The 25,557-nt window shown below is 47.8% G+C and overlaps 1 protein-coding gene across 2 annotated transcripts in view; it reads right to left on the bottom strand.

Moving 5' to 3' along the window:
• Positions 1–3,036, bottom strand: part of TRPC4AP (transient receptor potential cation channel subfamily C member 4 associated protein) — a 729,914-nt gene extending 726,878 nt beyond the window's left edge. For both annotated transcript variants that reach the window (XM_086932356.1, XM_086932357.1), the window contains exon 1: positions 2,846–3,036. In XM_086932356.1, the coding sequence (XP_086788482.1) occupies positions 2,846–2,944 (99 nt within the window). In that variant the 5' untranslated portion in view covers positions 2,945–3,036. The remainder of the gene's footprint in view (positions 1–2,845) is intronic.
• Between the last annotated feature and the right edge of the window lie 22,521 nt (positions 3,037–25,557).

The raw sequence follows: 25,557 nt of genomic DNA, 5'->3' as shown, positions 1-25,557 counted from the left end.
CGTCTCGCTGCTCGACTAGGGACTCCACTCCGATGTTTCCCAGGGCAGCGACTCCACCCTCCCTCCCTCTCACCTCCAGCCTCCGAGGGTCCGATGTAGCGAGGGACAGGTTCAGCCGAGTGAGCTTCTCAGACAAGCAAGGTTCACCGCGGACCTGCGGCAGGCGCCCCACGCACGGTTCGGGTGCACAGCGCCCGTCCGACTCGTCCCCGGTCTCCGCTCCTCTGGCAATATTGTCCCTAGCAGCTATTTAGCTAGCATCTTTAACCCGAAAGGTAAAAAGTAATTCAATAATGATTAAGTTATAGATATACAAAGAAAATGAAAACACACGTGATAACCTCTGATTCAAACATTCGGAGTAACTGAAATGACACTAGTAATACTAAGCAATTACTAAAAATCAAGGTTCACGCGCACCCCCTCCTAGCCAGTCCCGGACAACATGATAAAGATGTTAGCTAATGGTTATATTAATACAGGTGAAACAAGGGAAGAAATATAATTCAGCCCCCCATACCATGTCCCTGTGCCACAGTACCTACAATGTAACAAAAGCAGAGACAAAATCCAGACAAACGCCACCGACGTAAGAGAACTATTCAACATCATTTAGCAGTTCTCAAGACCCGCATGTGAAGCCACTGACATCTCTCCTTCCTTGGAACTCTGCGACAGGCTCAGCTCCAATTTCCATCGTAAGATCAAAGACCTCTACGACAACTTTAGCGAACCCACCCCTGACACCACCCCCCAACCCATCGCCACCAACAAGCCTACGATCACGTCCTGGGAGCCAGCCTCCATCGAACATATCACCACTACCATAAAGATAACCCATGCTAGAGCCCCTCCTCAAGAAACCTACAGCAGACCCCACGGACCTGAAAAACTACTGGCCCATCTCTCTCCTCCCTTTCGCTGCAAAGTTACTGAGAGACTTGTAAACACCCAGCTGACCACCTTCGAAGACAGCTCCATCCTGGACGCCTCTCAATCTGGATTCCACAGAAACCACAGCACCAAGACTTCCCTCCTAGCCGCCACTGACATATGCATGCTACTGGATCAGGGACACACGGTGGCCCTCATCCTACTAGACCTCTCTGCAGCTTTCAACACCGTTTCACACTGCACTCACACAGCGAGACTTCACGATGCAGGGATACAAAGAACCTCACAGTCCAAACACAGAGGATCAGACTCCCTCCCTTCCTCTCGGGACCCACCGACATCAACTGTGTAGTCCCACAGGGATCATCTCTCAGCCCTACACTCTTCAACATCTACATAGCCCCCCTCGCCGCCATCGTCACACAACATGGTCTCTGCATTGTATCCTACGCTGACGACACTCAGCTCACCCATTCCCTCACAAACAATCCAAATGACACTAGACTCTGCTTCCAGGAAGGCATGACAAATGTAGCAGCCTGGTTGAGGGACAGCTGTCTGAAGCTCAACTCGGAGAAGACCGAGATCCTTATCCTTGGACCCTGCTCCACTGCCTGGGACAACACCTGGTGGCCGCCCGAGGCCCGGAACCTCGGGATCATCCTCGACTCCTCCCTTTGAAAGAACCGCCAGGTCAACGCCATCGCCTCCACCAGCTTCAACTGCCTTCCGATCCTCCGTAAGACCTTCAAATGGATCCCCTCCGACTGCAGAAGGACCGTCACACACACACTCATAACCAGCAGACCTGACTGACTACGGCAAAGCCCTCTATGCCGGAATCAACAAGGCTCTCCTGCACAGACTCCAAATCATCCAGAACACCGCAGCCAGACTCGTACTCGGAACTCCTCGACACAAGGACATGATCCAACACCTACGCGGCATTCAACTGCTCCCCGTCGAGAAAAGAGTCACTTTCAAACTACTCACTCACGCCTACAAAGCCCTCAACATCAAACAAAAACAGGACCGATGGAAGAGATCTTCTCATACAATCGGAGCAAAGACCTGGAATGAGCTCCCGGAGAACATCAGACGGCCCCAACCCTGCACACGTTCAGGAAGGACCTCAAGACCTGGCTCTTCGACTGACCCGGAGCGGTCTTCTTCCCCCCTGCGCCTTGAGACCCTCAGGGGTGAGTAGCACACTGTATAAACCCCTGATTGATTGATTGTAGTATGTAAAAAACTGTGGAAATTGATATCACAATAACAGTGACGATGACAAATTCAAATGACGTTAAACAGCACTGATAATTACAGTATTAATGTACTGTGCTGCCAATACAGCACAAAAAATGGCAAACTTTACAGGTGACAACCAAGTGTGAATGTTTAAGAATCTCAAAAAGACCTTTCCTATTTATTTGTCCTGTACAACGTACTAGAACATGCACAAATGCGCCTGTAATAAATGTTACCAATAATAACGGCCAACAATTATTAATAAAAAAACACCACTTTTTTATGCATGTAATAATGCAATCAAAGTATTCATGATTACCGAGATAATTGTGGTGATAATAACTAGCATGAACAGTTATGAAAACTGAAGTATTAGAAGCACTATTAATAATAAGCACAATACAAATGTCTAAAGAACGGGCCAATCGTTAAAGCCTAGTAATACTACATTGTTGATAACGAATAACAGAATTAAAACAACCACAAAAGTGACAGAACAGCGACAATGTTGACTCTGAACATTTGTTCAATCAATGTTTTTCTAGGGCTGCCATTCCTTGCGTCTCGATCTTCTACCCTCAATCATTAAGGGGTCAGTGGAACTCTTCTTCCTGGTTCCGCAGTGCAGGTTCAGTTCGGCCTAGCCCAGCTGACATCCCTGGTCTCACTTGGCCCACTTATCCCACTTGGCCCAGCTTCTTACCTGCGCTCCTCGGGTCAGCCCACGACCCGTAACCTGCCCGCGCCTAATCTGTGCAACGACGTTGTGAGTGCGGCGACATCGGTCGGACGCGGTGGCCATTATGCCCCTGGAAGAGCTGCGCGGAGCAATGCAGCCAGGGGCAGCCAAAGCAGGCAGACAGCACTCAGCGATATGCAGGCAGCGCACACCGAGGCCGTACACAAACTGGAGACACGTACCAGCACGTACCGACGTCAGAGGTTGGGGGGAGGCATCATGGGAAATGTAGTAGAAGACGAGAACTCAAACTCCGTGCGCTACATGAGACCCCGCCAGCGAATATTGCTCAATATTGGTGGCGGGACCATTGAGGAGTGAAGCTACCAGAATTGTTCCCGCACGTTTTGATAAAGAAAGGCATAGCTGGCAAAATTGTAGCACGAATATGTGTGACAATTGTAAATTACATTTAGATAGCGATTACTACCCCTGTTGAAGCGCTTTATACAGGGCTGGTAGCTCGGGTGACCAACCGTCCATACATTTCACGAACTGCCCGTTATTTTGTCCTGTTGTCCGTTGTCCTTGAGACATGCTTTAACGGACGCCTTTTGTCCGTAATTTCAGACATAGGTGCGAGCTGCCCCATGAAAGCAGTCTGAGAGTTCTGTAACTCTTACTCCAGGGGCCAGCTCGTGCTCCTGCTGTGAATTCAATGGCCTGCAGCAGTGCCTCTGACCTGGCACAGACTGCTATCGGCCCATTATCATTCTGTATGTCGGCCTAATTATCACATACAGAATGATAATAATCCTCTCTGCCCCGTCAAGTATTAGTCCCACTTGCAAACTCTGTTTGCACTAAATATTCAATTCCAGCGTGCTCTAGGGTGCACCCTCCGTGCTGGAGTGCGTTTAAATCAAAATCCAACAGCGTGTCCCATCTGGGAGACGTCCCCTAGTCACAGCTCTTATTACCCCAAAGGGGTATCCTCAATTGATAATGAGTTCCAATTAATCACAATGTTTGTTGAGTTCACATGCATTTATATTTCTTATTTTCAAGAATTTCTTCATTCTTTTTTCCAAACGAATTAAATTGATTCACACCTTATAACATATCCATAATCCAATGTATTTCGGCTGCTATTGAGCCTTCATCAGGGATGTATGTCTATAATCAAAAAGATATAATACATGAGGTAACAGAAACTATAAGTTCCACATTATGTGAATTTACAGAAAAAGAACTATCTATCGAATACGGAAAATAAGGTAGTGAAAAGGCCAACGCCCCCAGTGATGAATATCGAAATAGTTTAAACCTAATGAACCAAAATTGAATCACCCGTGACATAATAAAGGAACAGTGGAAAATTAATTCATACAAGTCGAATATAATCGCAAATTCATATCCTATAAATAACCGTAAAATATCTAAAGATATAACAACAACAGGATAATCATCGAATCCAAGTATAGTAATTACGCGCACATCTCATATCAAAGAATTTAAAACGTTGTTTACGCGCCATGGTAGTTATCACCCAAGATTTAAGAAGCTATTTAAACAGTGACATACACAATAAGAAAGGAACAAATTGTTCCTATAATCCTAGTATCAAGTTCTTAATCGTTAACTTACATAAGTAAGAAGCAATAACGTATCGTGTGTCCGTTAGAAATGCTACTCAAGTTTAAAGTCAGTTGGCGTTTTAACTTAAACGATTAGATGTTAATGCGATAATATAAAGAAAGGACTAACATTCTAGCTGTGAGAATGAGTGCCATATTGGAATGATGTTGACAGCCTCAGGAAGCATTCATAGTTTAAGAATTAGCAGCAAATATATCATCCTAATTATACAACCATACTTCGTAATCAAAATGAACAATGTTAAAAATAAAATAAGATAAAACTAAAAAGAAAAAATATAACAATTGAAAAAAACTGTCTGGTCTTGGTCAATAATTGGCGTGTCTAGCAAGTACTATGTCAATAAAGTTAATAGAAAGTTTTGATTCTATACGTAACAACTAAATTCAACCCTGTCATTCATCCCATTGGGCTTCAGAGTGTCTAATTTATACATCCAAAAGTTTTCACGTTTCAGAAGTGATTTGTTATTATCAACTCCTTCATGTTTAGAAACTGTCTCCAAGATCAAAAATCTCAATTGGCTGATAATATGCGCAGCTTCCTGAAAATGGATTACAACTGTAGATTTTGTGGATTTGTTGTGAATGTTAGATTTGTGCTCATTCAAGCGAACTTTCATTTTACGCTCTGTTTTACCCACGTATCCTTGTCCACAAGGACATTTCAGTAGATAAATAATGTTAGTACTGTCACAGGTAGCATTGACTCTCAGTTTGATGTTATAACCTTTGCTTGGATGTGTCGTGACGTTTCCTTTTATTATACAGTTGCAATGACTGCAATTATAACAAGGCAATGTTCCTTTGAAAGTCTGATTTTCACTCGGGTCCTTGGCCTTAGTTAAACTTCCTAAATTGGGAGATCATTGATAAGCAAAAAGTGGTAATTCGTTGAATATATTGTTAAAATCCGGTTCTTGAGATCACAGTATCCAGTGTTTTTTAACAATTTTTTTAAAGGTGTTACTTTTGGTGGTGTATTTCGAAAATTGTTAATTTTTAGGAAGTTTAACTAAGGCCAAGGACCCGAGTGATAGTGAGGCTATGCTGGGGCACCGAAATGCCGAAGTTACCTAGCCCAGGGGCTGCGGCTGCATAGGTCTGAAAAGGCGTTGGGACGAACCAGGAGCCTGAAAGAAGGAGTTGCTGGCAGGTGACCAGTGAAGATTGTTCAGTGGATCCAAGCCTGGATCGAAGATGGAAGACACCTGTAAGCAGAGGGGACCAAGTCCTGAATCACTAGCCAGTGATCAGATGGGCACCAGGATGGCACTGGATGGAGTCACCTCGACCAGGTGAGCAGGCGACGCTGGGCTCTGCAGTCTCACGGACCAGGAGGCGTTGTCGGCGACCAGGATGGAGGTGCAAGCTGTCCCACGATGGTTGATGCTGTCGACGTCGCTGGACCCAGGATTGGGGCAACAAGTCTTGGCAAATTCAAGCCCACGCGGTGGACCTAAAATGGCGTCTGGAGTGGACCAGGAGGGTCCGGGGTGCTCCTCTTTTAGAAGGGAGCAAGGGCCAGTCTGGAGCAACCAGACTAGCAGTGGTGATGTCGTCAGTCGTCGTCGGGAAGGCCACAAGCCAGCGGGCTAGTAGCCAGACAACGCGGTGAGCAGCCAAAAAGCAGAAGGGCCCCACGCAGATCTCATGGATGCTGGGGGGCTGGTCTTAGGAGCTGGAGCGGCTCAGGGTCGGGGCTTCTCGGACCCCAACGCACTCACCAGAGGATCCCTTGGCGGTCGTGCTGGATAGAAGTCGTGCAGTTCTGATGATGGCCGGTCCCTCGAGGTCTCGTCGCACCTACGGTTCTCAGCTTAGCTGTAGAGGTAGGTAGAGGTCAGAGGTGCCAGGGAAGCCGGGTCTCGTCGAGCTGGTCGGTCGGATTCCGGAGGAAGGACGTGCAGCAAACCGCAGAGTTCTTAGATGGTGCCTGCGGGTGCAGGGTGACTACTCCTTAGCCACAAGGGAGAAATCTTGAGAAGAAGTCGAGAGTTCCTTTCGTAGAAAGTAGTTTCTTGATTCAAAGATGATCTAATTTGGAAGGGTCCCGCTCCTGCCTTTATCCTAAAGAAAGGGGTGGGTATGCGACTAGGTCCTGCCCTAGGGGTGGGACCAGGAAGGGGGGTGGTTACACCCCTCTCCCATGCCGAACTTTCCCCAGCTCAGGGGCTGGTGTGCCCCTGGAACTGGTTCTAGCCGGCAGATGCGTAGTGAGCACCGGGGTGCCACTTGCAGTCACCTTCCTGTAAAGCCCTGCCTACCCAGGATACACAAAACCCTGTCTGGGATGGTGCTAGCACCGCCCCTGACAGGAAACCCTTTGTCTAAGCTCCCCTCGCTGGAAGGACTCCCAGCTGCAGGGGGTCAGACTTGTGTCTGTGGTGGCAGCATCCATTTTGTGATGCTGAGGCTCGAGTTAACTTTAACCGGGGTTCACAGTTACATACATGTCATGTCCTTCTAGAAGAGTGGAATGCTAACCCCGTCGCCAGAATTGGTGAGGGGTTAGTATTCCAATTCGTATGACACCTTACTCGACATGTTTTGATAAAGCGATACCAAAGATAGCATTTAACCGCGAGGATTATAATGCGCTTAAGAGTATATGGTATGCGTTATCATGGAACAGCTATTAGGACTTGGTTCCGCAGGCTGCAAAAGGGCTCAGCTCATGCCAGAGCACCATCTCACACGATTCCAAGCACTCTGCCTTCAGGATTGGCAAGGCCTGCCATAGGAGTGACTGATAGGAATCTGTGTGTCCATTTTAGGGTTAGATATAGGTATACTATATCTAAAGCAAAGGGTGATTACACCACCTTGCCCCAGCTGTCGTGCAGCCAGTTGTGTCAGATTTAGATGGCCAGCCAGGGGTGGCATAATACATGCTGCAGCCCCTTGGTAGGTCCTGGGTACACCTATGCCCTGAGTTACAGGGTCTGATAAGGTGGCCCAGTACCAATTGGATATGTACCTAAGGTACAGGGAATCCATTTTACAGAGAGAGCAGTAGGCCTGGGGTCCTGATTGGCAGGGTCCCGGGCCAACTAAGTCGGAAAACCAGCAAAACACCAGGCAAAAAGTTGGGGGCAACCATAGTCAGGTATCCACCTTCCTACACAACCCCCCCCCCCCCCCCCAAACGAAAGGAGATAAGGCTATCCTTGGCCAGGTAAGCCTATATTGCCTGAGTGGCCATATGAGGTGGTACCTGCACTGGCATGGTTACCCCCTATATCATGGTCCACCAAGCAACCCCTCACCCTAAGGGTATCTGAGGGTCTCCACCATAGGGAATCACTACCTGTGGTGTGCTTTGGCAAAGTTAAAGGCTGGTGTGGGAATGGAGTACTGAAGTGAGACTCCACTACTGTTGGGCTCAACTTCCTCCAATCACTATCCACCATATGTGCCTTTCTTTCCAGTACTGAGTTGCTATGAGCTCTCAGGGTCAACCTCTGGCAACCTAAAGCTGGAGGCTGAGTCCCTCTGTTTGGCTTACTGGAGGGACAGGTCAGGTTTGGGGTTTTTAGGCCCCAGGTTTGGCTGTGCCCAGCAGTGTCCAGCTGTGGGAGTTCCCTAACTAAGTTTAAGGGGGATCCCTCAGGAGTTTGTTTTATTTTTACTTGGCTAGGACTACTAGCTTCAGTGATCCTAATCTGCTGATTGGGGATTTCTGGACAGGGGGCCCTTTGGGGTCCACCACTGGCCTTCCTGACCTCTACAGCCCTGGGCTGACGGAGGCAGGGTAGAGAGAGGCAGGTTACCTGCTCCAGACTGGGTCCCACCTGGGAAGGTTCCACTGTCATCAGGGGCTCTGCCAGGCTAGGCCTGACTACCCCTGGGGCAGTTCCTTCACCAGGGGTAGAGTCAGTTCCCTGAGGAGGCTGGCTCTCACCTAGTGTCTGGGAGGGGGAAGACTTTTCTTCCTCCTCAATGCTCTCAGCTTGGGTGGAGTGATCCATTGTTTCAGGCTTCACAACCCCACTATCTGTTTGAGTAGAGGCTGAGACCATTACAGCCTTACCAACCTTTTCAGGAAGGCACTCAGTTTGGGTTTGGGCTGTGACTGTCACAGCCCTCCTATCCTGTTCAGGAAAGTCTGTCTGAGCCTGGGCAGTGGCTACCACTGCTCTTCCAACCTTTTCAGGGAGGAATGGTGCTTGGACTGGGGCTGTAGCTATTACTGCCCCACTAACCTTTCTGGGTAGGCCTATCATCCTGGAGTGTGTTTCTTGCTCCACCTCAGCCCATGCTGAGAGTTCCAGGTCATTCCCCAGTAAGCAATCTACAGGTAGGGTGTCTGTCACTGCCACTCTCATGGGCCTTGTGACATTACCCCAGCTGAGCTCGACTACTGCCATGGGATGCCTTCTTTTCACTCCATGAACGTCTGTCACCTGATAAATGAAACCAGGGGTCAGTTGAGCAGAGGGGACCAGATGGTCAATCACCATGGTGATGCTGGCCCCTGTGTCTCTGTATGCCTCAACTTTCTGACCATTGATAAAGGGCTCTTGTCTATACTTTCCCAAAATGTGGGAACCAGTAGTGAAGTTGGCAAACCTCATGCCAGTCTCACAGACAAGAGTGGTGTTAGGGGACCTGGCTAGGCCATAGTCCACCTGGTTTCCCAAAGTAATGCCCACCACATTCTTGGGGGCACTCCCACCACCTGGGGGATTACCACTAGTGGTAACAGGAGGTCTGGGAGTATTACCTGGGGGTATGTTCTCCTTATTGTTGTTGGCCTTTGGGCAACTGCTGTCACTTTTATAATGGCCTACCTGTTTGCAGGTATGACAATAAGGTTTCTTTTGAGTTTTGGGAGAAGTTTGGGACCCACCCTTTTCAGAGGAATTTTAGGGCCCTGTGGTTTGATCAGAAGATTTATTCCCACCCTTCTCTTGAGGCTTGGTTGATTCCTTCTTTTGGTCACCACCCTGGTTCTTAGGCCTGACCCTGGTTCTGACCCATTTGTCTGCCCTCTTACCCAATTCTTGTGGAGAGGTCAGATCAGAGTCTACCAGGTGCTGGTGTAATAACTGGTTCTGACAATTACTTAAGATTTGCTCTCTCATAATTAGATTGTACAATCCTTTAAAATCAGTAACCTTACTTCCCAGTAGCCAGCCTTCAAAAGCCTTAGTGGCACAATCAACAAAGTCAGCCCAATCATGAGACTGAGTTTTCTGGGTGTCTCTGAACATCAACCTGTACTGTTCAGTGGTTAAACCAAACCCATCAACCAGTGTATTCTTCAGGACTTGGTAATTGTTAGCATCCTCAATTCTAGTAGTGAGGAGCTTATCTCTACCTTTGCATTCAAAGGAGAGCCACAAGATAGCTGCCCACTGACTCTGGGGGACACACTGTACAGTGCAAGCCCTCTCCAAAGCAGTTATCCATTTGTGGATATCATCCCCTTGTTTAAAGGGGGGCACTATCTTACTCAGGTGTCTAGTGTCTAAACTCCTGTCTTTTTCTCTTGGGAGAATGCTGCCACCAGTGGGGTCTGCCCCACACAATTTCTGCTCTCTAGCAAAGGCAAGTCTCTCTTTGGCCAGGGCAAGTTCGTCCCTTTCAATCCTCAGATTGACTTCCTTCATTTCAGCTTCATGCTCTCTTCTCTGAGGGGATGTCATCCCTCTGTGAGAAGAGGTCTGAGAGCCATTGGTTCGAATGGATCTGTTAGAGCCACTGGATAGAGACCTAACTCGTCCACTCCCAATGTTAAGTCTGCCTGAGAGTGGCCCTGGGGGTCCCCCAAATCCATTCTCATGCCTACTTAAGTTGGACCTGGTGAGTCTCCTGACTTCTACCTATATGAATGAATGAATGAATGAATGAATGAATGAATGAATGAATGAATGAATGAATGAATGAATGAATAACTTTATTGTGTGGTTACTTAAAACCATTACATTAAGATCAAGGTATAAAATTACAAAAGTTAAAAAACCACAAAATTTCAGTAGTCAGGCGTATGTTAAAAAGTTCCCAAAGTTCGTAAGGGCAAAAAACCACAGAATTTCTGGTGACAAGCGTTTATAAGAAGTACCCACAGTTCATATGGGCACACGCAGTCGGGGGTCTGTGATGGCCACCGGGGGTCCTACAGCAAGATCTCTATTCCTGCGTGGCCTTTGCTGCTGTCAACTCGAGCCGAGTCTGTTGTATACATTTTCCGAATGAGGCCATCTGTTTTACTACGCTCAAGGTGTAAAGATGATGGATTGCTTCCTTGACTGTGCGTGTCCCAGCGTCCCTGAGAATGGGCCTAAGGTAGAGTGTGCGGGGTGCACGTAGAGCGGGGCAGCAAAACAGTAAGTGGGCCAGTGACTCTCGTTTATAGTTGCAGAGTCTGCAATCCCGAACTCCTGTGCCTGCATTTTCCGGGTGATATAGTTCATTGAGCGGCAGTGGGTGCAGTCTGTAGGCGAGGATCTTGTGAAGAGCTGGGAGGCCCACGGCCTGCGTGAGATGGTTTCGAGGATTGTGCGCGATGTGTGGCAAGCTTAAGGACTCATGGAAGGGTCTTTTCCTGAGGGACTCCAAGTCCAGCTCCTGGGAGCGTGCACGCACTTGTCGCTTTATCACGTGTTTGATGGTCGTGTAGTTGACAAGATCTGGGTTCCACGACTCGATTGCCAGGTTCAATTGCGTCATGGCAGCTTCGATGGTAGCTGACCAGGGGTTCCCTGGTTCAGTAAAGATGTGTTTCAGGACGGCCTTTAGTGTGTTATCGCGTGCCGCTGTTGCGAGGTAATAATATTTACTTAGGGCTGCCATCTCTTCCAAGGTTTGTTGGTTAAGGGCGAATTCCAGGCGGATTAGAGTGTTTCTTATGCATTTCGGCAGGTGATACAGTCTCTTGTATGCCCCGCAATGGATTTTTTCCAACTCCTTATTTAATTTGCCTGGATACGCCTGTTGTGCGTAGTTAAGGGCCGGCATCAACTTGGCCTTGAGGACTCTTTGAATGGCCGTTGCTGATGGACTGTGTATAAGGGCTTCTAGTTTGCACAGGGCAAAGGTGATGGACTTACCTTTACCCTGTATTTTCTTTAAGTGGGTGCTGCACGACCCTGATTCATGAAAGAAGGCCCCTAAGTATAAGTATTTCTGGGTACTGTCCAAGGTTAAGTGACCGAGGCTCCATTTTGCTCTTTTTTTTGGGGGGTAGTGTCCAAAAATGACTATTTTTGATTTAGTCGGGTTTGCTACCAGCCTGTTTTTGTTGTTATATATTGCCAGGGCGGTGAGTGCCTTTTGGAGTCCTGGTTTTGTGTGATCCAAAATTACGAGATCATCCGCATACTGCATGAAATGTATTTTGGTTGCCCCGATCTTTGGTGTTACTAAGGTGGCCCCCAGCAGGGCTGTCTCCATGTCTGCTGTATATAAGTTGAACAGTAGGGGCGCCAACACGCACCCTTGTTTTAAACCGCGATTCGTGTCTATCTTATCAGTTGCGGAGTCGTTTGAAAGTTTGATTCTTACCCAGGTGTTTTGGTACAGGGATTGTATCGCTCTTAACGGGGAAGGATCGATGTTCCAGTGGACCAGCTTTCTCCATAGGATGGTACGGTCTACCCCATCGAACACAGCAGAATAGTCAATGAAGCAGGCAAATAAAGACTTCTACCTGTCCCTTGTCTGCCTCATCCTCTGATAACTCCTCTTCCTCCTCCTCCTCAGCATCATCTGCTGCCTGGAGGGGGTGGTCAGGGTTACTAAAGGGTCCCTCTAAGGGGGGCATATTCCCATCTGGATGAGAAGGATCTGTGTTGGCAGACCTCCTGGCATCATAAGTCTCTAAGAGACCAATCAGAAAAGGAATGGTAGGGTTAGAACCCTGTTTTAGCTTCCTGGATGTACAGATTTGTCTCATCTCCTGGAAGCTAAGAGCAGCATATCTGGAAGGGAACTGTGGAGGGTCCACAACCATAAGAGGGGTCTCTGAAGACTCTCCATGGTTAGACATGCTTCTAGTGTGGTGTAAGTGATGCACCTACCTACACTATTTGTTTGCCTACTGATCCCTTGCTAAGAGTTGTAGTCAAGGTGTGCTAAGCCTTGTTGAACTACAACACCTGGTTCAGTAGAACTCAGAGTATTCTAAGCTAAGTTATATGTACCTTAAATACTTATGTGATCTTTCACAATGATATTCTTAGGATACGTGTGGTAAAACAACAGCAAGCTCAAATCCCAACCGCTGCTCACCAATGTGAGAAGTTGGCCTGATATTCAGTGTTCACTATTCTAGTGATAGCTATGTATCAGTCTAAACAACCCTTATGGTGATTGGTTGTAAGTCAACCGATAGACCAGCTATCCTAGTAGCATGGACAAGGGCAGTCGTTGGGCTAAACTCTAGAGGGCGTGTTAAGCCAGCTGTTATACCATCACATATACCCCTTGAACACCAAGTAAAAGGACACCACACAAGTGTTATGAAAATAAACAGTGTATTTATTTAGATCACAACAGCCCTGTACTCTTTATGAGGACAGGGTACTAAGCACACAACAAAACTCTTACGAAAATACTTTAAGTTGCACAATTTACACAAATGCCCGAGGGGCACGAAAAGCCATATACTCTAAAAGTGGAATGCGAAATTACTAGCAGGTAAGTACTGGACTAATAGGCTTTGGAATCGCTAGGACTACGTTACTGAACCTTCAGATTACTAGTAGGAGGCCTAGGGGACTCGGGTGCAGAGTGTGCACTCTCACGCGGGATGCGGGACAAAGTCTATGGAGGCTAGTAAAAGCAAAGTTAGTGTTCTCGGGCGAACCCGATAAGGTAGGTTGAAAACAAAGGTGGATCTGGAACCTTGGATAGTGAGGCTATGCTGGGGCACCAAAATGCCGAAGTTACCTAGCCCAGGGGCTGCGGCTGCATAGGTCTGAAAAGGCGTCGGGAATCCTCGTTGACGAACCAGGAGCCTGAAAGAAGGAGTTGCTGGCAGGCGACCAGTGAAGATTGTTCGGTGGATCCAAGCCTGGATCGAAGATGGAAGACACCTGTAAGCAGAGGGGACCAAGTCCTGAATCACTAGCCAGTGATCAGATGGGCACCAGGATGGCACAGGATGGAGTCACCTCGACCAGGTGGGTGGGCGACGCTGGGCTCTGCAGTCTCACAGACCAGGAGGCGTTGTCGGCGACCAGGATGGAGGTGCGAGCTGTCCCACGATGGTTGATGCTGTCGACGTCGCTGGACCCAGGATTGGGGCAACAAGTCTTGGCAAATTCAAGCCCACGCGGTGGACCTAAAAGGGCGTCTGGAGTGGACCAGGAGGGTCCGGGGTGCTCCTCTTTTGGAAGGGAGCAAGGGCCAGTCTGGAGCAACCAGACTAGCAGTGGTGATGTCGTCGTTCGTCGTTCGTCGTTGGGAAGGCCACAAGCCAGCGGGCTAGTAGCCAGACAACGCGGTGAGCAGCCAAAAAACAGAAGGGCCCCACGCAGATCTCGTGGATGCTGGGGGGCTGGTCTTCGGAGCTGGAGCGGGTCGGGGCTTCGCGGACCCCAAAGCACTCACCAGAGGATCCCTCGGCGGTCGTGCTGGATAGAAGTCGTGCAGTTCTGATGATGGCCGGTCCCTCGAGGTCTCGTCGCACCTACAGTTCTCAGCTTAGCTGTAGAGGTAGGTAGAGGTCAGAGGTGCCAGGGAAGCCGGGTCTCGTCGAGCTGGTCGGTCGGATTCCGGAGGAAGGACGTGCAGCAAACCGCAGAGTTCTTAGATGGTGCCTGCGGGTGCAGGGTGACTACTCCTTAGCCACAAGGGAGAAATCTTGAGAAAAAGTCGAGAGTTCCTTTCGTAGAAAATAGTTTCTTGATTCAAAGATGATCTAATTTGGAAGGGTCCCCGCTCCTGCCTTTATCCTAAAGAAAGGGGTGGGTACGCGACTAGGTCCTGCCCTAGGGGTGGGACCAGGAAGGGGGGTGGTTACACCCCTCTCCCATGCCGGACTTTCCCCAGCTCAGGGGCTGGTGTGCCCCTGAAACTGGTTCTAGCCGGCAGATGCGTAGTGAGCACCGGGGTGCCACTTGCAGTCACCTTCCTGTAAAGCCCTGCCTACCCAGGATACACAAAACCCTGTCTGGGATGGTGCTAGCACCGCCCCTGACAGGAAACCCTTTGTCCAAGCTCCCCTCGCTGGAAGGACTCCCAGCTGCAGGGGGTGAGACTTGTGTCTGTGGTGGCAGCATCCATTTTGTGATGCTGAGGCTCGAGTTAACTTTAACCGGGGTTCACAGTTACATACATGTCGTGTCCCTCTAGAAGGGTGGAATGCTAACCCCGTCACCAGAATTGGCGAGGGGTTAGTATTCCAATTCGTATGACACCTTACTCGACATGTTTTGATAAAGCAATACCAAAGATAGCATTTAACCACGAGGATTATAATGCGCTTAAGAGTATATGGTATGCGTTATCATGGAACAGCTATTAGGACTTGGTTCCGCAAGCTGCAAAAGAGCTCAGCTCATGCCAGAGCACCATCTCACACGATTCCAAGCACTCTGCCTTCAGGATTGTCAAGGCCTGCCGTAGGAGTGACTGGTAGGAATCTGTGTGTCCATTTTAGGGTTAGATATAGGTATACTATATCTAAAGCAAAGGGTGATTACACCACCTTGCCCCAGCTGTCGTGCAGCCAGTTGTGTCAGATTTAGATGGCCAGCCAGGGGTGGCATAATACATGCTGCAGCCCCTTGGTAGGTCCTGGGCACACCTATGCCCTGAGTTACAGGGTCTGATAAGGTGGCCCAGTACCAATTGGATATGTACCTAAGGTACAGGGAATCCATTTTACAGAGAGAGCAGTAGGCCTGGGGTCCTGATTGGCAGGGTCCCAGGCCAACTAAGTCGGAAAACCAGCAAAACACCAGGCAAAAAAATGGGGGCAACCATAGTCACGTATCCACCTTCCTACAACGTTGTGCAGCAAAAAATAGAACAGAACTTCTAAAAAAAACTCACAAGAGCAAAGAAACCACTAGAATGGTAGTGGTGTCGAAATACACCACCAAAAGTAACACCTTTAAAAAAAAATTGTTAAAAAACACTGGATACTGTTATCTCAAGAACAGGATTTTAACAATATATTCAATGAAATACCACTTTTTGCTTATCAACGATCTCTCAATTTAGGAAGTTTAACCAAGGCCAAGGTCCCGAGTGAAAATCAGACTTTCAAAGGAACATTGCCTTGTTATAATTGCAGTCATTGCAACTGTATAATAAAAGGAAACGTCACGACACATCCAAGCAAAGGTTATAACATCAAACTGAGAGTCAATGCTACCTGCAACAGTACTAACATTATTTATCTACTGAAATGTCCTTGTGGACAAGGATACGTGGGTAAAACAGAGCGTAAAATGAAGGTTCGCTTGAATGAGCACAAATCTAACATTCGCAACAAATCCACAAAATCTACAGTTGCAATCCATTTCCAGGAAGCTGCGCATAATATCAGCCAATTGAGATTTTTGATCTTGGAGACAGTTTCTAAACATGAAGGAGTTGATAATAACAAATCACTTCTGAAACGTGAAATCTTTTGGATTTATAAATTAGACACTCTGAAGCCCAATGGGATGAATGACAGGGTTGAATTTAGTTGTTACCTATAGAATCAAAACTTTCAATTAACTTTATTGACATAGTACTTGCTAGACACGTCAATGATTGACCACGACCAGACAGTTTTTTTCAATTGTTATATTTTTTCTTTTTAGTTTTATCTTATTTTATTTTTAACATTGTTCATTTTGATTACGATGTATGGTTGTATAATTAGGATGATATATTTGCTGCTAATTCTTAAACTATGAATACTTCCTGAGGCTGTCAACATCATTCCAATATGGCACTCATTCTCACAGCTAGAATGTTAGTCCTTTCTTTATGTTATCGCATTAACATCTAATCGTAAGTTAAAACGCAGACTGACTTTAAACTCGAGTAGCATTTCTAACGGACACACAATACGTTACTGCTTCTTACTTATGTAAGTTAATGATTAAGAACTTGATACTAGGATTATAGGAACAATTTGTTCCTTTCTTATCGTGTATGTCACTGTTTAAATAGCTTCTTAAATCTTAGGTGATAACTGCCATGGCGCGTAAACAACGTTTTAAATGCTTTGATATGAGATATGCGCGTAATTACTATACTTGGATTCGATGATTATCCTGTTGTTATTATATCTTTAGATATTTTACGGTCATTTATAGGATATGAATTTGTGATTATATTCGACTTGTATGAATTAATTTTCCACTGTTCCTTTATTATGTCACGGGTGATTCAATTTTGGTTCATTAGTGTGACGGGGTCCCTCCTCCGGACACTGACCTGAACCGCAATTGGTGGGAAGCCACCCCCCTTTCACCCACTGCCTTTCGTTCCCAACAGCTGCCTGTCCGGACATGGAGGGAAGAGCTAGAGACAGGTTGGCCGGCGGAGACGGATGTCGGCGGTCCCTTTAATTCCTCGGCATGGACGGACGAGGCCCCGCCCCTCAGAAGGTCGGAAACAGGAAAAAGGAGCCCAGCCCCGGAGAAGACGGACGGCGTATCCCTGGAGTAGCTAGGCGGATCGAGAGCGGAGAGCAGAGGAGAATCCTGTGAACACCCCCCGAGACGAGTGCAGCAGAGCGGAGAAGCGGAGACCAAGCCCGGAGGCCAACGTACCCTCGAGTCGCCCGCCACGCACCCAAGGGAGGGGCGTGGCTGCAACAGGTACGGGGCCGGGTAGCGGGTTGGGTGTCTCAGCACGTACCTCCGAGTGTATAGTGTACAGCCCCAGTGTAAAATAGCCCCTTTCAAGACCCTTACCTACACGAGCACTCCCACACGGCGTGTAGACTCTGAGCACTAACACCAGTTGTTTGCCTCCTCACCCCCGGCCGTATGATCTGTATCACAGCGTATGGCTGCCTGACACCCGTTTCTCTTTTGTTTTTGGGCTCCCCGGGAGTGATTGAAAGAAGACGTGAAGACGATAGCCCTGTGGATCCGGTGAAGCAAACTGGAGCCACCGCGAAAGCCACCCTTTGACCCTGCAGCCTTTGCCCGGGAGAGAATCACTAGTAGACAGAGACGCTGCTATATAAAAATAAAACCGTCTTTAAAAGCACTTCTTAAAGACTCTGGCTCTATCGTTCCTTCTACATCCCAGGGTAGTCCCACAAGATCCGAATCTGACCTAGAGAGTTCCCCTGACCTGGGACAATTAGGTTTAAACTATTTCGATATTCATCACTGGGGGCGTTGGCCTTTTCACTACCTTATTTTCCGTATTGGGTAGATAGTTCTTTTTCTGTAAATTCACATAATGTGGAACTTATAGTTTCTGTTACCTCATGTATTATATCTTTTTGATTATAGACATATATCCCTGATGAAGGCTCAATAGCAGCCGAAATGCATTGGATTATGGATATGTTATAAGGATGTGAATCAATTTAAATCGTTTGGAAAAAAGAATGAAGAAATTCTTGAAAATAAGAAATATAAATGTATGTGAACTCAACAAACATTATGATTAATTGGAACTCGTTATCAATTGAGGATACCCCTTTGGGGTAATAAGTCCTCTCTGCACAGTGACAGGATAACCTCAAAGGTAGGGTGACCAGGCGTCCCCGTTTTGCCAGGACGGTCCCAGTTTTTAACCAGCTGTCCCCGCAAATTTCAAGAAATGTAGCTCATGTCCCGGTTTTTAAAGAGGGTTGACTGAAAACAGTGGGAGGTGTTTTTTGTATTTTACAAAGCGGGAATAGTTAGCAATTGTTTCAAGAAAGCAATTTAATTAACAGGCAAGCTACTGGGTATAAAAATTGCATTTTATGTATGTTCTTACTGCCTGTTCAGTAATTCTCTGATGAGGAGCGCTCCCATCGCTTGAAGTAAAATTGTAGTCCTCTTCTATTTATGTGAAATGTCCCGGTTTGTGGCTTTAAAATTCTGGTCACCCTACTCAAAGGGCACCACAACAGCGAAAGCGTACATGAACACCCTCTATCCTCATACCCCTCCTGCCCCGCCAGGGACAGACTATCAAGACTATAATATGTGCCACAACATCTGTGATGATACCTGGAAGAGAAAGAAATGCAAGAGAGGCACAAAAACAGATGCTTAGTATCCGTTAACCATTTACACTCTGACCACACAACAGCAGTACATATGAGCACTATCAAGATGTCTGAACTGGCCTCCTTAATGGTGCAAATTGGGTATCTCAGTAGATCTGACAAGTGCAAGGGCGCTGTGACACTTGATATCAGCAATGCCAAAAATCACCACCCGGCAGCATATACTAGAGCAAGTGCACACACACTGTAAATTGTTGCAGTGCAAAGGTGGATTTTAGCAACATCAATCCAACAACTCAGAAATTGCAGCAATGCCCTAAAACAAAACAGTGACTACAACAACTGCAGCTTTGTAACATCCTGTCCAATAAGTGATTGAACTGGAGGTTGTATCTCATTGGTGGAGTTAGCAGAGTGGAAGGGTGAGGTGGGACTCAAGCTGCTTCTGTCAGTCATATGAAATACCACAACAATACCTCCACAGTTGCTCAAAGCTGCATGCATACAGAGAAAATGATGAACTCCACGATTATCGCAACTTAATATGAACTTATTTTGACTTGTACTTATGTTGGTTGTCTATTTACATACTTATATACTATTGACCGACCTCCTCTGATGTGTCTGTAAAACGTACCTTTTGTCTCGAATTTTTGTCCTAAATTTTGACCTGTCCTGAATTTTTGTCCTGAATCTGGACCATTTGTCCTGAATTTTTACACTCACCGTCCTGAATTTGTACTCATGCCAGTTGGTCACCCTACTGCTCGCTGCTCCAGAACCATGCACAGTTAGTGTTTCTATGGAATGGCAATTAAAGAAGGAGAGTGTACAATACAAGATAAAAGGATTAAGCAATAAGCAGACCAGAGTGCAGAGAAGCATCAGGTTTATTCAATACGCCACAGCCAGGGCCAGACTGGTTTACCTAACATCTGGCTTCTCCCTGGGAGGTTTGACGGGTGGGGGCCAGTTTCGCAGAGGTGGGAGCTGGTTTTATTACTGGGGTCCAATTTTGCAGCAGTGCTTCAATATCAGTGTGAGAAAGTGCCATAGGGAGTAGAACTTTGATACCTCAAAGGCCTATTGTAACAACTGTAAGAAGTTGGGACATTTAACTGTAGATAAAAATTGCCCCTACAACAAGGCCCCTAAGGCACCCAGTACAGCTGATCCTGGGGCAGCAAGTCTACAAATGGGATCAGAAGAGTGCCCTGAGCAAATCTGGATGCACACTCAAGCAAGTCTAGTTTCCATGGGGGAGGTTGAGTTTGCCAATGTAGCTGTGTGCCCACCCAACTTAAAGAAGTATTTATAGTACCCCTGGTTGAATGGGAATAGGATAGAAGCTCTGAAGGATACAGGTGCCAGTTTCACTATGGTGAGAGATACACTGGTTTCCCCTGAGCAATACCTGACTGGGAAAACTTTTCCAGTCACCAATGCTGACAGTGTTACCACTAATCATCCTATGGCTATGGTGACGTAAGGCTGGGCAAACAAGAGCACAGAGCAAAAAGAAGGGCGAACAAGTTGGTATGGAGCCTGAAACAATGGCCCAACCAATCAAGAGAAGAAGCAAGAAGACTGGGGAATCAGCTTCTACACAGAAAACCTCTCAGGACCCCTCTACTCAGGTAGAGGACTTGGAAGCCCTAGAGGGAACTGAGCCCATGGAGCTTTAGCCTTACCAGGTTGAAGCCTAGGGCCCAGGGGGACCCACTAGGGAAGAGCTGTGACGGGGTCAGCAAGACTGTCCAACTCTTGAAAGCCTGAGGCAGCAAGCTGTTTCAGAAGCACAGGGAGATGTCAGTGGTACTCACAGAGCTCATTGGGAAGAGGGATTACTGTATGCTGAGTCAAGAAACCCCACTCCTAGAACCACCAGGAGAGTGGTAGTGCCACAGAAGTACAGGGAGTTCCTCCTAACTTTGGCTCATGACATCCCCCTAGCTGGACATCTGGGGCAAACAAAAACTTGGGAAAGGCTAGTTAGTCACTTCTACTGGCCTCAGATGCACCAAAAGGTGAAAGAGTTTGTTAGCTCCTGTGTCACCTGTCAGGCCAGTGGCAAGTCAGGTGGCCACCCAAAGTCCCCCTGATACCACTGCCAGTGGTGGGGGTTCCCTTTGAAAGGGTAGGTATGGACATTGTGGGTCCACTTGAGCCTCCCACAGCCTCAAGAAACAGATTTATTCTAGTAGTAGTGGATCATGCTACTAGGTACCCTGAAGCCATTCCACTTAGGACTACTACAGCACCTGCAGTAGCCAAGGCACTCCTGGGTGTTTTCACCAGGGTAGGGTTTCCTAAGTAGGTGGTTTCAGACAGAGATTCTAACTTCATTTCTGCTTAACTAAAGCACATGTGGAAGGAGTGTGGAGTGCAGTACAGGTTTTCTACCCCATACCATCCACAAACCAATGGTCTTGTTGAAACGTTCAACAAGACATTGAACGGTAGGATCATGGGACTCCTTGAAAACTCAAGAGGAGATGGGATGTCCTGTTGCCATGCCTGCTTTTCGCTTATAGGGAAGTGCCACAGAAGGGAGTGGGGTTTTCCCCCTTTGAACTTCTGTTTGGTCATCCTGTGAGGGGACCACTTTGTCTTGTTAAAGAGGGTTGGGAGAGGCCTCTCCAAGAACCCAAGCAAGACATTGTGGACTATGTACTTGGCCTAAGGTCCAGAATGGCTGAGTACATGGAAAAGGCATCCAAGAATCTTGAGGCCAGCCAGGAGCTTCAAAAGCACTGATATGACCAAAAATTTGCACTGGTTGAATTTCAACCTGGGCAACAGGTGTGGGATTTGGAGCCAGTGGCACAAATGGCTCTCCAAGACAGATGGAGTGGCCCTTACCCTATCTTAGAGAAAAAGAGTGAGGTCACTTACTTAGTTGACCTGGGCCCAAAAGGGTGATCTATGTGAACCGCCTAAAGCTCTACAATGACAGGGCTGACATCACCATGCTGATGGTGACTGATGAGGAACAGGAAGCAGAGAGTGAATCTCTCCCTGATCTCCTCTTCTACAGCCAAAAAGATGGGTCAGTAGATGGGGTTGTCTTTTCAGACACCCTCTCTGCCCAACAGCAGACTGACTGCAAGCACGTCTTGCAACAGTATGCTAGTCTCTTTTTCCTGACCCCTGGTCTGACAAACTGGTTTACCCATGATGTGGACACTGGTGACAGTTCACCTGTCAAAAACAAGATCTATCACCAGTCAGAACAAGTCAAGGAAAGCATCAAGGCTGACGTCAGCAAGATGCTGGAGTCATTGAACCCTCTGAGAACCCCTGGGCTAGCCCAGTGGTTCTGGTTCCCAAACCTCATCAACCTGGTGAAAAGAGAGAGATGAGGTTCTCTGTGGACTATAGCGGTCTCAGCTCTGTCACCAAGACAGATACTCACCCTATTCCAAGAGCAGATGAACTGATAGACAAATTGGGGGCAGCAACATTTCTCAGTACCTTTGACTTGACTGCAGGGCATTGGCAGATTGGCAAGGCCCCAGGAGCAAAAGAGAAAACAGCATTCTCCACACCTGATGGGCACTATCAGTTTACTGTAATGCCTTTTGGGTTTTGGGGGCAGCAACATTTCTCAGTACCTTTGACTTGACTGCAGGGCATTGGCAGATTGGCAAGGCCCCAGGAGCAAAAGAGAAAACAGCATTCTCCACACCTGATGGGCACTATCAGTTTACTGTAATGCCTTTTGGGTTAAAGAATGCCCCTGCCACCTCCCAGAGGTGAGTGAATCAAGTCCTGACTGGGTTAGAGTCTTTTAGTGCAGCTTATCTTGATGATATTGCTGTCTTTAGCTCCACCTGGCAAGATCACCTGATCCACCTTGGGAAGGTTTTAGAAGCCCTGCATTCTGTAGGCCTAAGTATCAAGGCATCCAAATGCCAGATAGGGCAGGGCACTGTGGTGTACTTGGGCCACCTTGTTGGTGGAGGCCAGGTACAACCCTTACAACCAAAGATCCAGAGTATCCTGGACTGGGCAGCAGGCCCGGACTGGCCATAGCGGGCACCGGGCAATCCTTCGGTGGCCACACGAGTGGGGGCCGGTTTTGGGCCCCTGGAGGCCGTTTTTGTTACAGGACTGTTATTGCAGCATAGCTGCAAAATCGACCCTGTAACAAAATCGGCCGAAAACCGGCCCCAGCACAGAGCTCGGCGGCACCTCCAACCCTCCGAGTGGGGAGGGGGGGCTGGCCGAGCGCTTTGCCAGGGCCGGTTGTGGTTCCCAGTCCGGCCCAGCTGGGCAGCTCCAACCACCCAGACACAAGTCAGGGCATTCTTTGGCTTGACTGGGTACTACAGGAGGTTTGTGAAGGGATATGGGTCCATTGTGACTCCCCTCACAGAACTCACCTCCAAGGAGATGCCCAAGAAAATCAACTGGACTGTTAGTTGCCAAAAGGCTTTTTGACACCCCAAAAGAAGCAATGTGCTCAGCGCCAATTCCAAAAGCACCAAATTATGCCAAGCAATTCATAGTGCAGACTGATGCCTCTGAGCTAGGGATAGGAACGGTCCTATCCCAGACCAATGATGAAGGCCAAGACCAACCTGTTGCTTCTATAAGCAGGAGGCTACTCCCCAGAGAGCAGCGTTGGAGTTCCATTGAGAGGGAGGCCTTTGCTGTGGTTTAGTCCCTGCAGAAGTTGAGACCCTACTTGCTTGGAACCCACTTCCAAGTTCAAACTTACAGATGGCTAATGCAGATGAAAGGGGAAAATCCCAAACTACTAAGATGGTCTATCTCCCTACAGGGAATGGACTTTGAAGTGGAACACAGACCAGGGCCTGCCATGCCAATGCGGATGGACTTTCCAGGTTCTTCCACTTAGACAATGAAGACTTCCTAGGGCAAGGTTAGTCTCATCACCTTTCATTGGGGGGTGGGGGGGTTGTAAGAAAGTGCCATCTTTCTTGCATGGTATCCACTTTTTGCTGAATTCCTGATGTACTTTGACTGAGTGTGTCCTGGGCTCCTGCCAATCAGGTGCCCAGGGCCTGTGTTCCTTCCCTAAAAATGTGTTGAAACTAAAACCCAATTGGCATCTCTGGCCACATGTCAGCCCCTGGTAAATGGTACCCTAGGTACCCAGGGCATTGTGACCAGAGAAGACCCCTAAGGGCTGCAGTACTTGTTGTGCCACCCTTAGGGGCCCTGCACCCTGACACAAACACACTGCCTTTGCAGGCTGAGTGTCCTGGTGCAGAACTAAACAGAGTCAACAAAGCACACCTCCCTGTGTGCCATGCCCACAAACCCACTGCCCTGGCATACATCAGTCACCCTTCTAGCTGGGTGCCCTATGCCAGTGGCGTGGGCACAGGTGCTTGAGCCCTGTGCCCCTAGAGCACCCAGGGCCATTCCTGGGCACTATAAGTGCAGTGATGCCATTAAGAGTATATGGTGCTGGGAGGTTGTCATTACGAACTCCACAGCACCATAATGGCTACACTGAAGACTGACAAGTTTGATATCAAACTTCTCAGCATATTAAACCCACACTGATGCCAGTGTGGGATTTAATGTAAAATGCACTAAGAGGGCATCTTAGAGATGCCCCTGCTACAGCGCGGCTCCAAAAATTACTTCTAATCATTTTTCTCCGATACTGACTACTTTAGCTTTGTGTAGCTGAAATTGGTGAGACATAGGGCTCTACACATTCACGCACACGATCACATTACAACTGTGTTTAGCCGCATCTAGGGAGCTGTTACTGATAAATGCCGGGACCAATCAGGTGACCTAGTACAGCCGCTTCACCAATGGAGTGTTCCTTTATACAGTGAGCCTGGCTCCGTTCTACGATGGTACCAGTCATTCCGTCTTTGAAAGCTAGTGCTTTCTATGCGCTTCAGGCCATTGACACAGCATGCTTTTTCCATGTTTTCCACTTCTGTGGACTAACTACGGCGGGTACGCCAGTTATGACGGCGTTTTCATGCCGGTGTAGGCGATATAGGATTGGTCCATGTAAGGGCCAATCATATCGTCTATGTGGCCATATTAACCAATAGGCGCTGCACACATGATATGTTGCCCGGACTAGTCAGTTTTGTTATCTAAGAGCCAAGGAGCTTTGTATTTCCATTACTTAGGCTGATTCTCCGAATTCGACAGCCTGTAATAATCATGAGAATATGAAACAGCTTTAAAAAAAATTATTTTTCGCGCATTACATTACTGATGCGACTCTTATCCCACTAGCCTCTCCTGACCAATCACCAGCCACTGTTGGTGATTTCCACTCTGGTCAGCCGCTGGGCTAGATAAGCACAATCTCCACTTGCCTCGGTACCTCCCCCTCGGCTCAGTTCAAGCACGAGGTACCGACGGACATGTGGGTTGAACTGCTCTCATTCAAGAAGCTACTGAGCTCGCTGCAGCGACTCTGTTTGGAATACTAGCTTGGCTTATTTGGAGTACCTTGCTGACCTGCTTTCCTGGGCGGGTTTCTCCGGCTCAGGTTGATGCTGGTCAACTTTCTTGCTCTACCAACAGCTATTGCATTTGGTACTCCTACCTCTATGTCCTAGAGAATGCTAGACAAGTGTCATAGGTCAGTTCTGACTGGCCTTTGGGCCACATCCTCTGTCCACTGCTTTATGTTTAAAATTAGGTAGTTTGGGTACTTCGCCGAAAACTCCGGTTCGGTTGATTCGGCTGTCTCCCTTTGGGAGGCCTTTAAAACCGTACTCCGCGGCGAGGCCTTCTCCTTGATTGCGGAAGCGCGTAGGCGGCGGGACGAGGATATGGTGCGGTTGGAGTCTGAAATCTTTGATTTGAACTCCCAGCTGGCCCTGGGGCCGACTCCGGACCTGATCCATGCCCTCTCCCTGAAACAAACGGAACTTAAGGACACTGCCACCGACGCGGCGAAGGCGGTGAGCAGGGAGCAGCAAGGCAGGATATAT

This window comes from Lissotriton vulgaris, chromosome 7 (assembly GCF_964263255.1).
Source record: "Lissotriton vulgaris chromosome 7, aLisVul1.2, whole genome shotgun sequence".
Lineage (NCBI taxonomy): Eukaryota > Metazoa > Chordata > Amphibia > Caudata > Salamandridae > Lissotriton > Lissotriton vulgaris.
The sequence above is the reverse complement of the archived record's forward strand: the minus strand, read 5'-3'. Positions and strand labels throughout refer to the sequence as shown.